At 38.4% G+C, this 12,887-nt stretch overlaps 2 protein-coding genes across 9 annotated transcripts in view; one reads left to right on the top strand and one right to left on the bottom strand.

Annotated features, from left to right (window-relative positions):
• Positions 1-12,887, bottom strand: part of LOC121855842 (S phase cyclin A-associated protein in the endoplasmic reticulum-like) — a 69,995-nt gene that overhangs the window by 25,622 nt on the left and 31,486 nt on the right. For 5 of the 6 annotated variants that reach the window (XM_042350996.1, XM_042350998.1, XM_042351000.1 and 2 more), the window contains one exon: positions 175-294. The exons of the other annotated variant lie outside the window; for it this stretch is intronic. In XM_042350996.1, the coding sequence (XP_042206930.1) occupies positions 175-294 (120 nt within the window). The remainder of the gene's footprint in view (positions 1-174; positions 295-12,887) is intronic. 6 annotated transcript variants of the gene reach the window in all.
• LOC121855843 lies at positions 6,826-12,811 on the top strand. 3 transcript variants are annotated; one of them, XM_042351004.1, is made up of 2 exons: positions 6,826-6,973; positions 10,713-12,811. In XM_042351004.1, the coding sequence occupies exon 2, from the start codon at positions 11,085-11,087 to the stop codon at positions 12,057-12,059; it is 975 nt and encodes a 324-aa protein (XP_042206938.1). In that variant the 5' UTR covers positions 6,826-6,973; positions 10,713-11,084; the 3' UTR covers positions 12,060-12,811. The 3 variants fall into 3 exon arrangements, with proteins under 3 accessions (XP_042206938.1, XP_042206939.1, XP_042206936.1); XM_042351005.1 differs by lacking the exon at positions 6,826-6,973 and adding an exon at positions 7,045-7,167; XM_042351002.1 differs by lacking the exon at positions 6,826-6,973 and adding an exon at positions 7,928-8,025.

Below are 12,887 nucleotides of genomic sequence, written 5' to 3'. Positions count from 1 at the left end.
CCATCATCATTTTGGGGGACTACAACCTTTGTCTTCCAGGTACAGTACGGGACTACAATAAAAGTACTGTAATATAGATACTACAATACATTACAGCTATTACATTAGAAAGTATTGTGTCCTTACAACAACAGTCCTACGGGTGCACTACCAAACGTCAACGCTACAACGCACCTGATCTGCCCAGCTGAGCGTTGACAAGAGGCTGTCATAAGGTGGTGTAAGGGGTGAGGTTGCCCTGCCCGCCGCTTCAAATGAGTCACCTCCATCCTCCTCGCAGTCATCATCATCCATCTGTGACCGTGGCATAAGCATGAATCAATTATACTGAGAATACACCTTGTCTATACAGTACATGGTGATCTGTGAATGCCTAGAGAAATGGGGAAAATAATGTCTTCTATATACATTTGTTGAGTGGCAACTATTATTATTTTTTTTAATACTAAATATAACGAAATCCGGCTGCCATGGTGTGCGTGATCAAAAGGCCAATACAGTCACAGTAAACAACAAGAGATGACAATGACTTAACTCGGCGGACAGTCCACCATTGCAACACTGATTCAACCATCACCAAGGGGCAGTTTATCAGTTCAGTGCATAGACTAGTGCACCCAACTATGCATATACGTTTATCCGTTCGTTTTAATGGGCACGAGGAGTTAACATGACCGGATTAACTTGTGATGATGCAGTGGTTGAGAGCTTAATTGAGAAGGTGATTAGGTTATGTATTGTACGATCTTTATGCTGCGCCTAATCCTATGGGATTTATTTTGGGCCTGTACTTTATACGCTTGTACCGAAAATGTTTATATTGCACTGTACTTATCTGGTTTTATAGTACTATACCATCCTCGTGTACTGTACATCACCATCATCACTATCACCACTCCCATCAACACACACCATAATCACCACCACAATATTACATCACACTGAGAGAATATCAACACTATATTCTTGACAGGACGAAAACATTTAACACTTGGACGTAACAATAAAGTGGTAAAGTTTGCACTACAGATAACAAACCAAACATAGCAAGCAAGATCAAACACTTACGTTAGTCAATACACAGTGGTGGTAGTCATCATGAAATTAGTGGTGGTGATGAAGTTACACGGTAATTATGGTGATGAAGTAACACGGTGGTTGTGGTGAAGTAACACGGTGGTTGTGGTGATGAAGTTACACGGAAGTTGTGGTGAAGAAGTTACACGGTGGTGGTGGTGGTGGTGATAAAGTTACACGGTAGTTATGGTGGTGAAGTTACACGGTAGTTGTAGTGAAGAAGTTACACGGTGGTGGTGGTGATAAAGTTACATGGTAATTATGGTGGTGAAGTTACACGGTAGTTGTGGTGGTGATGAAGTTACACGTTAGATTGTCCAAATACGCAGAGGACAGGGAAGCAAGGTGATAGATGCGTCAGTGTGAAGGATGAAGAATGACCGCAGGGAGAAGAATGTGAGAATAATAATCAAAAGAGAAAAGGGAGAAACACAACAATACGATTAAATTATCAGATTATGACACAGGAGGATGCTGTTACGGTAATGGAAGTGTCACGCCATTTCACCGTTTACATCCCCAAAGGCCTGGACATTCAAATCACAACGTAACTACAAATCTACAATATAATAGATGGGGAATTAAGGTTTTGGTTGAAAGGAAGGGCTGTTTGACTTTAACCTTTTACATTAAAATTAAACTCATTAATGACAACAATAACTTGCCAATATAACGGAACTCGGGAAATACACGCGCCCAGAAAAATTCACAGAAGGGGGTTGACGTAACATGCACACAAGCCCACTGCCTACGTGACGGTTAAACGCCAGACAGACATGAGTTTCACCCTGGTCCATGCACTAGCCACATTGCCACTGAGGCCCCCTACAAGGCTGACTTTCAAATTAGAGAACACTTTGTTATAACCGGCTATTCCAACTAATAACTGGAAACAAGTAGCTCATGGCTTTGTTGGCTATCCTTGGTCGAAGTGTCGTATGGTGCACACTGGAACAAAACTTGAAATTTCCTATGTTTCGTATGATTTCTTAATTTTCGTCTAAACTCCTAAGTCAAAGCTAATCCTAAATTTCTATTACAATGAATTTTCATTGCATTAGTGCTATGATAATGAATAGCCGTAACTGGTCACCGCCAAGTGCCGAGGGATTAACTCCGCCCTAAATGCTACTACGTTGTAAATAACGTTATCAGTTCCTCTTCTTTCCATTCAACTGCTTCTTCTGGACTTAATTTCTTCAATCCTGTTTTTCCTTGTTTAGAATCACTATTATTGCAACATTAATAGCAACTTCAATCAGATGGTTTGTACAAAGGGGAAACAAGAGAGAGTACTGTACAGATTTTACTGGAAAAGGATTCCATTCACGCGTTTGCAGTGCGTTTGAGTTTTCAATCGCTACAAGGAGCGATTGAAATGTACTGTAAACGCATAACGCTGACGCAACCGCGTGCCAATGGAAACAACCGTGTACATGTCAATGTGATCTATTTTGGGCGCTAACGCGTGAATGGAATCCTAGCTTTGGGTTGGAAAACTTTAAGTACAGTAATTTCAAAATCCACAAGTTTCACCATCATATCACAGATTTTAGACACTTCCCTTACATATCGTATCGCCTCTCCCACTCTCTCGGCATGTGACTAATCTTGGTTTTCTATTTTTCAATAAATCTCAAGTATTAGTAATAAGATCCGTAAAATGCGCATCATGACTTCAATCTGTGTACTAAAATATTTTCACCCTATACATAGCTACGCATAACTACTTACTTTTTTTTTTACTTAAAATAGTCCTGTAGACCGGATATTCTTTAGATCCAAGAAATGTCATCACTCACCATGTTGACGTAGACTCGTAGAGTAATACGCAGTTATTGACAAGGACTAAAACACCCTAATCCTTGGTTACTGAAAAGCTGGACACATTACTCAGCAATCATTTCATCAAAGCTTCATTTCTTAAGACATAAATAACTTCATTTTTAAGACAATTTACTTCCTTACACGAGTTTAAAGCCAGCAGCTGTTACATTACCTAGCATTCATTTCATTAAGACTTATTTCGTAAGAATTTAATACTTCCTTACGTGAGTTCACAGCCGGCAACCTTATCACATTATTTTGCATTATTTCATTAATTCTTTATTCATAAGGCTTTAATGCTTCCTTTCGTGAGTTTACTGTTAGCAGCCCTGTTATAAATACGTCTCCGTCATAATAGTTGGAACGCGTACCATCACTGCGATGATGGCACCACATGTACGGAATCGTGGCGCCACTACTTCTGTAGGCAACTATACATACGTACTGTACACCGTATAGAAGTCACTTACCTGTATGAATGCTGATCTGTATACCTACATTGTGTATATGCAGGTTGAATTAATTGTAAATTTATATGATGATTAAACTGAGTATTTATCTATCTGCCCATCCATCCATCTATATTTCATTATATCAAATCGAAGGACCTCACTTATTAAGTCATGTTGAAGACTATCATAGGCAGAATAGCTTATGCACGGGTACTCGGTTACCTGACATTGTTCTTGGGAGCCTGACTGCTTCAAAACACTTGACTTGAGAAAATAACCGTGGAGTACGTGACCTAGAGATGGATATTGTTGCTGGTTAAGGCAGAAAAGTTCCGCGTAAGCACTAGTGATGCAATTCTTTCCAACACCCACCGAAGTTAGGTAGTGGTGAAACAGTTATTATAGGTGATGAAGAATAAGATGATGATGATGGTTAGGTTGTCGTGGTAGTGATGATGAAATTAGGTGGTGGTGGGTGGTGAAGTTAGGTGGTGGTGGTGATGAAGTTGTGGTGGTGGTGGTGTAGTTAATTGGTAATTGTGATGAAGTTAGGTGGTGATGGTAGTGATGAAGTTAGGTGGTGGTAGTGGTGGTGATGAAGTAAGATGGTGGTGAAGTTAGGTGGTGGTGAAGTTAGTGGTGGTGGTGATGGTTAGATGGTAGTGGTGGTGATGAAGTAAGATGGTGGTGGTGGTGAAGGTGGTGGTGGTGATGAAGTGGTGGTGGTGATGAAGTTGTGGTGGTGGTGATGTAGTTAGAAGTGGTGAAGTTAGGTGGTGGTAGTGGTGATGAAGTTAGGTGGTGATGGTGATAAAGTTAAGTGGCATGAACAGTTCAGTGGTCCCGACTGTATGAATGGTGGGTGTCAGGGGTGGTAAGGTAGCTGACTGTGCATGGGTGGGTGGAGCGGGTGGGTGGAGCGGGCGGGTGGGTACCAGATGAATAGGTGGATGGGTAGAACGGATACAAGATGGATAGGTGGGTGGGTGGAGCGGGTATGAGATGGATAGGTGGGTGGGTGGAGCGGATACAAGATGGGTGGGTAGGTGGGTGGGTGGAGAGGGTACGAGGTGGGTGGGTGGAGCCAGTAATTGATGGATAGGTGGGTGGGTGGAGAGTGTAATTGACGGAGAGGTCGGTGGGTGGGCGTAGCGGGAACGAGATGGATAGGTAGGTGGCTGGAGCGGGTACTATGTGGATAGGTGAGGGTGGAGCGGATACTATGTGGATAGGTGGTTGCGTTGTGACGGCAGGGGTGGAAATGACTTATTTAAAGTGGTGGTAATGGTGGTGATTGTAATAATGGTGGTGTAGTAGTTACAGACTCATAACAATGGTGGGAGTGGTGGTGGAGACCGGTCATAACAATGGAGGGGATCGGTAGTGGTGGAGGCGAGTGGCTATGATGATGGAGACGAAGACACGTTTTAATGATAGTGGCGGTAGTACAGGGTATATTTAATACTCGTACAAGCAGAACATTATGAAAAAAATATATATATTTATATTTTAATATACAGAAAAAATAACAAAGAACACAAAAAATAGTCTGCTATGGAAGTCTGTTGACGCCTCCACCAGGAAATGCGCAGCACTAGTTTCCTTCCTGTTGACATTATAGTGCAGTCATTTATGTAACAATTCTTAAAATGTTTCTGTATTCAAGACATGTAATTTTTGAAAGTCGAATTGTCAGTTTATTGTTATATTATGACACCAAAGGTGTCTACCAAGCAGGTGAATGGCGGAGAAGTTAATGTTTAATGAAATGTATTGTACCGGCAAGTTTTCGTCATCATCCATCTATGGGTTCGCCTTTACAGGTTCTCGTTCGAGAGATTAGCTCTACAAAAATTATACGAGACGTTAAGATCAAAGTAAAACTTATATCAATTCACTTGTCTATTTCTATTCAGGGGTAATATCTCCTATATTAAAAACAATATCTGGCAACACACTAAGGTGGCAGTTGCCGCTGAAGCCTCAGATTGGTGTCCAGTTAACTCCCACAATAAGCTGTACCTCACCAACCATCAGCCGAGAAAGCAGCAGACCCAAACATAAAATCTAAAATATATAATTCATTTAATATTAACAAACAGAAGCGGTCTAGCAATATTAGTATACATAATAATAACGGTAAACGAAACACGGCATCCCAAAACGACTCTATGTGCCCCCTGTAAAAAAGACTAAATCTGTATGCGTTAATGTAGAGCTTAGGTCCTTAATCCTAGGATCAGCGTCGAATCTCAGGTTACACTTCTACTTGTTTTTCCTCGTGTCTCTGGTAACACCACCAGAAGCTGGCCCCATTCACATGTGTTTACAAAGTGGTGTGATCATCACTTGGAATGAATGCTAATGCACAGTGCAAGATGTTAGTACAGTGCCAGCAGCTAGGTGACTGCTAGGTAGGACTGGTGAAATATCAACTTGATGCATCCGTGACTCTTTTACATCAACAATAAATAAAACATTAATCGTTTTATCCTAATTGCATATAAAGTTACGGAAAAAATACCACTACTTGATCATCACAACAATAACCAACGATAAACTTTAACCAAACCCAAGTGATTATGTACTATATATATATATATATATATATATATATATATATATATATATATATATATATATATATATATATATATATATATATATATATATATATATATATATATATATGTGTGTGTGTGTGAGATAAAGTATGGTTAAAAAGTTATAACTCGTCCCAAACGGATCCTTAACTACGGAAAGTGAGTCCAAGTACAGTAACTGACTCACCCAAACAACAGCACAAAGGTGGTTGCCAGTGTGGCCAAACAATTGAATCGATACTTAAGTAACTTGAAGCAGTCTCTATCGCCAGTTGTGGAGGAAAAAGATTACCATACAAACCTTTGAGATTCGTGGCCGTGGGTTCCCTGAGCCATGTTTGTTTCTTCAGCATGTAACTTAACTCCTTATAAGGCTCTCACTTACCCCTGACTCAGAGCTGTTCACACATGCCAAGCTACCACATGTACCGTACACCTTCCTGCCTTGAGAAGTATGCTCTAAACTCAAAGAACATACAGTACCTGTATATAACTTTTCTGACTTGGCATAATATAAATATATATATATATATATATATATATATATATATATATATATATATATATATATATATATATATATATATATATATATATATATATACACGGTAATCGGTAATCCTTTTAATATATGCCAAGGCACTTCACCAGACTGATAAGCTTGTTTCGTTCATATTCTCACTACACTTCTCCATCAACAAGTAAATAAACATGTAACAATGAGCCCCTCCACGGCCACAACAGTAGCTATACTGTATAGTTTAACCAGAGGCTTACACCAAAAACTCCTCCTTAACACAGATGATGAAATTTGATCAAGGGACTATTGGTCTACTGAGACACACAAACTTAGGTAAGCAGTCTCAACCCAGCAGTGTTGTAGTGAACACGGGAGTCTCGTTGTGTGCGCAGGTATTCATACCGTATGCGAGTAAATGGATAAATTAAGTGAATTGTACACACGCGCACAGAATTGAGTACTTGGTCTGGGTATATCACAGACAGCTCTTAAAGGTAATTGTGTTTTTAATCTATATAAAATGGGATGTTATGCGGAAAATATAGTAATTCTTGAACTCTCAAAATGGTGATAGTGTTTGTAAGTAGGTACAGGTACTATCGTGGACAAAAGTTCGCTCCTTCCCAAACTGAAGCAGTATCGACCCGCACAGCACAGCACAGCACACCCGCACCAGATAACCATCAGGGTAAGTCAGTTCGGAGACTCATTCCCGCGTCTCAGTTTCACTACAGGGAGCGAACTTTTGTCCACGATAGTACCTACCAGTATACGTTGTTTGAACCATTTAATTAATAGTAACTGTAGGATTGCAGACTCATCATATAGCAATCACACAGTTACTGGCGTGTAGATCATACTGTATAAGGTATTTCGGTAGTTATCAGAGCATGTCCATTATTGCAGGTATAATGAACTGAATTTGTTGCTAAGACTGTAGGTTTTCATAAAAAACGTATGATTCACTTCACTTCACCCTCCTTTCCCACATATATCTCAATTATTATTATTATTATCAATTAAAATTATTTATTATTGGTACATATTTTATTATCTATTATTATTACTTACGGTGATATAATTTTAAATAATTCCTCCTAAAACCAACCAAACATAAACGTGAACCTTCAATGGCATACATAACAATAATAGTCCCTAACGTACTTGAACATAGAGATCTATACTGTGGGTGGTGGTGTCAGGTTTGTGCTATTTCCTGCCCGTTTGCATAACTCACAAAAGCATTTTGGGGAAGTATTGAAATTCCTATCAATTACCAGTAGATCAGATACATGCCCAACAAGCAGGTAGATGCATGTTTAAAATAAAAAGATTACAGCTAGTTTAAAAGATATAATATTAAATAGTTGAAGGAAGTACAATATTGTGGTGGTGATGGTGGAGAAGTGAGGGTGACACCTCCCCCTCCCTGCCTAGGATTAATGAGAGCATCATATCACAGTGCACTGGCTGGTGAGTACAGTGTTGAAGGGAAGTGGTGCCGTGAGCACACGCCTGGGGCCTTACTCGCCACAACTTAATAACAGTTAAGAGTTTCTTGTATACATGTTAACTACAGTACAGTATAACTGATTATGAAACTGCCATTACTGTATACAGTATTACTGAGGGATTAAAGAGTTTATACAGCTGAGTGTTTAACATACGGTACAGGTACTGTATTAACATGACCCTTTATAAGGAAATATAATGTAAAGCATAGGAATTTAGTGCTTCAATCCCCATTCTTATATAGCCACAATATTTGATTAAGAAACACGATATTATAAAGGAAATTAGTATTCACTCACATGTATGAATAAGCAATATTACCATACAAGGATTTAACCAAAGTAAGCATTTCATGAACATTACTGACATAATGATGTTTGACTCATATACAGTACAGTATACTGTACTGTAGGTGTACCTCCAACTGGGCCCCATCTTAAATAACCAACTCGACCCACCTTGCACACTTAACCAAGTAGCTGACTAGAGGTTCAAGAATGAGTTTGAGATATGTTTTATGTCTCTTTTGGTTCACTGAAATACCAAGTGTGTGAATGAGTGAATACCGAGGGTTCAGTCGGTATGAAGGAAGATTTTTATGAATTTATGTTAGAGCATGATCAATAAACCACGATTCACATTCATAACTTGTGCTTCTCCAAGTGATTTCGAATAGGGTTTGAAATTATTGCTTCCAGAAATTTGCCTACAATTGATGTTAAACTGATTGGACAGTAGTTAGAGGATAGTGATCTATCTCCCTTCTTGCAAATCGGTATTAAATGCATCCTCCAAAAGCATGAATTTGCTACCAGAGTTTAACAGTTAATTCATGTATAATACTTCTGATAAACTTCCCACGTGCTTATGTTTGAAATAATGAATGTATGTACAGTATGCACCTTTATATAATTTAGCTAAATATCTCTCTCGTCAGAAACGGTCATCCCATCGATTATGAATAAACTCATTTAGAAATTCATCATTACTTCGGGACTAAATCCGACAGGTTTGCAACAGCCAATCAGCTGTAACTCTTGAGGAGGGGGCGGGGCATCTTTTCTCAGCTGGGGAAAAACGCACTATACCGGTAGTCACTATTATCTCGCTTAATCTATTTCTTCACTACAGGTATCTCTGTATACTATATAGTCAGTGCCTCGGGTATCAAGTTTTAAATTTTCGGTGGTGAAAACTGTTGAAAAATATGTTCAGTTTATTGCTCATTTCTCCGTCGTTATCAGTTAGCTCGCCGGTGTTGGTTCAATTTTTTCTCGTGTTTTAGTTTGATACACTTGAAAGAATCCCTTGGGGATTGACTTCGCCTCCCTTGCTACCTTCAGTTCATTATTCCTCTTTGCTTTTCTTATCTCGGTCTCAACTCAACTGGCCAATACCTTATAATAATCTCGGAGGTAAGCTTCACGATTTCTTCTCCTACCTGTAGCCTTCCTTTGTCCAATAATATTCTTTAAATAATTATTTATCCATTTAGGGTCATTGTTGTTTGATCTGAGTTTTATGTATGGTATGTTCTGCCTTTGTGCATTAAGTAACTCATTATTTAAATTGTTGTGGAACTCGTCAACCTCAGACCTCGAGATCAGGTTATCCTCAACCATCATATTTTGTGAGGGTGTCTGTGTCAGGTCTCCAGGTAAAGTGATTTTAATTGTGAACTAAATATAAAATTACATATAAAAGAAAAAAGATCACCTCTTCCACATATGTACAGTAATATATAAATAAGATAGAATGAAAAGATAAATAATAACAAATCAATTCCCCCCCACCCTTACAATCTATGCTGCTTTATATCATTGTACTTTTATCATTCATGCAAAAATCTGTTGACTTTTACTTTTTAGTCCGAGTATTTACCTAAGTGGGCCGAGTTGGACTGTAACCGTACTGGACAGTATGTTCTTATAAAGGTGTATATATTGTATAATGTAGCAGTGTCTTTACATATACAGTAATGAGAGATGATTACTACCTGTACCTACATGATATAATCAAATTTAAAATGTTGTGTTTAATAATAATTAAAATACTGTACGGTACTAAACCATGACTTTACAGTAATGCTTAAGTTTACTGAGTGAACAAAAAAGGTTGTTTGTACTGACATAAAGGTAAAACATAATCCTGTTTGTCTGTGGATGTGTCATAAACAGATCTACATACAACGAATCCCTGATAATAGATGCGTCAGTGCAGTATTAATCATTGTTCTATATGTGAAATGTTCTGCGAGAATGTGAAAGAGGACAATGGCTGTATCCTGTAATGTGACGAAGAGGGAAGTTCTAAATCTCAGTTCTCTGTTGAGTCTAATACTGTACAATACTATATTATAATACAAAAGTTGGTTACAATCTTTTAGGAAGAACAACTGTCACTTTTTAAACTTTTAATTCACCTGGTTTTGTATTCCATAGTATTAATCAATTTTATTTCCTTTCCAATTGAGTCTGGGGTAAGAGTTCAACCAAAGTTCAAAAGACCATACTACAGAAAGATTACCGATAGTTAAACCCATTTTTATTCAGTTAAAATATAAAATTATGCAATGCACTTCTGAGAAATTTTAGTGTTGAAAATTGTGAGTTACATCATGTATTTGGTCTTTTACGACTAGTGTTAGAATACTATACTGTAGATGATTCACCAAAAAAAGACTAACTTCTGAGATAATAAAAGTAGTTTTTTTAATTTCAGGTTAAAGCAGAGTGATCCATGAAATTAAACACTGATCACACACTGATTACTGTACACCACATGATAGAGCTGTCAGGAAATGACTAACCAAGGGCTACCAAGGGCTATCTACAATACAGCAAGTGACGCAATACCTCACAGGATTCCCACACCCTTCACCTCAGGAAAGGCGTCATAGTCACTCTTGAGTATAAATACAGCATGTAATATTTCTCACAGTCACTTCTAAACGGAGAAGACATTACAACCACTGGACAAACAATTAATTAGTGGTATAAACATAACCAAGATAAAAGAACTAGTGACAGGAAGCTTTCACGAGATAAATAATTTGTACGTAAATATTTATATGAAATATCACGTGGCTCAACAATGAAAGGGTTTTATATATTAGTTACCCTGGTAATACTGGTTTGTGGCTTTGTTGAACTGACAAGAGCATTGCATGTTGATGACTCGAAGCATTCACTACTGTGGGCACCTTTCTTTCTTAAATCCCCATACCTGACGCTCATCAACAAATTTTATCATCCATCTTGGAATACACGACATCCCATCACGAAGGAAGAAACATCCCTCCGATACTTGAAGTTGCCTCGGGGTGTCCCATTTGCAGTTGCGTGTGGTGCGTGCTACCAAAAGTCACGCATTTCTGCAAATCTGACTATCAGTGTAACCGGCCACACCTATCACAGTGTTCCAAAGAGACATAGCAACAACAGACAAACAGAGTACCAAGTTCTTCATAATGAATGCCTAATGACATACATGATCACAGCCCCACTTGAAAAAGATGGAACAATAACTTGCACTTTAAATCGTGGGAAACAAATAAAAACTGAGGTTATTTCATTTAGTGTAGTTGATGTGAGTGTCGATGACCCGCCTGAAGAACTAGAAATTCAAAATGACATGGATGAAGTTACACTACACTGCCCTACACCTGATGAGAAACCATCACTAAAAAACCCCCATGTTTACGTATGGTACGAGGATATCAGCGCTTACCAGTCTGCGAGTTATCGAGTTATCACAAAATTGAGGTCAATCATAGCAGTGCCACGCCAAAAGCACACAAGTCACATTGTCTGTTCCGCCTACAGTATTGTCAACCCAACTAAGGTGTACCGAACGCGTTACCAAATTCTAGGTAGCCAATCACATGCTCAACAAGAGTATAAGGTATCGAATGAATTTATGAACCCAGATTATGATGCACAGGATCTTACACCCACAATGAAGCTAACAAGTTCAGTAATAGGAATCATCGCATCAGCAGTAATTGTGTGTGTACTTCTGCTACTTGTAGGAATTCATCACTTTATTACAGCAGCCACAAGAAAGTGACAAGTGTTAAGTGATACCGTACCTGCTTCGACCACATATTAGTCGGAAGCTGTGAAAAATATGGTTTGCTTGGCATGGATCTGACAGTGTGGACCAGGAAGCATGGATCTGATACTGTGGACCAAGAGGCATAGACCTGATAGTGTGGAGCAAGAGGCATGGACCTGACAGTGTGGACCAAGAGGTGTGGACCATGAGGCTCAGGATACTCCAAGAGTTTTCCCAGTGAGTGAAGACAGGCCAGGCAAGGGTGCTACACATAAGGATGGTGCTGCAGATAAAACTCCTCTTGGAGTATAATCTACAATAGGATGCAGCTATACAGCACAGTACAATATATACATATCAAAGACAGCTGTGTTAATCATTAGTTTATGTACATTACTGAACTCTTTAGAAAATATAGCACTACATATATTACAGTCAACTATGTTAATTACCGAGTGCTTATTTTTCTGGTCATTCTACTCTGAGTACAAAGTTAGTGAGTGAACTTATTTACTTGTTATAAATTTTTAAAATATGTTTTTGTGTGTTAAGATCATTATACAGGACAGTATACACAACTTCCTGTGTTATAAACTTTATAAATACAAAATATTTTTATGTGTTATGTAATTTGTAAATACTTCCTTACTGTAAAGGCATAAATCACTGAATTCTCATTATATATGTCCCAATTATTTCATTATGACAAGTGTGCATCCTGCACATGCTTCATTGTATTTACAATATTAAATTTCAAATCTTTACTTGTGATTCCATTCAGTCATCCTAAAAAAAATTCTACGGCAGAAGTAACACTCACAAGTATACTATACAGGTACT

The sequence above is a fragment of the Homarus americanus genome, unplaced genomic scaffold (genome assembly GCF_018991925.1).
Source record: "Homarus americanus isolate GMGI-L3 unplaced genomic scaffold, GMGI_Hamer_2.0 scaffold14072, whole genome shotgun sequence".
NCBI classification, from domain to species: Eukaryota; Metazoa; Arthropoda; class Malacostraca; order Decapoda; family Nephropidae; genus Homarus; species Homarus americanus.
Note: the sequence above shows the minus strand (reverse complement) of the source record. Positions and strands in the feature narration are given on the sequence as shown.

Excerpts from the sequence above, each read along its gene's own strand:
- LOC121855843 (XM_042351004.1), top strand. The coding sequence starts at position 11,085 with ATGAAAGGGTTTTATATATTAGTTACCCTGGTAATACTGGTTTGTGGC.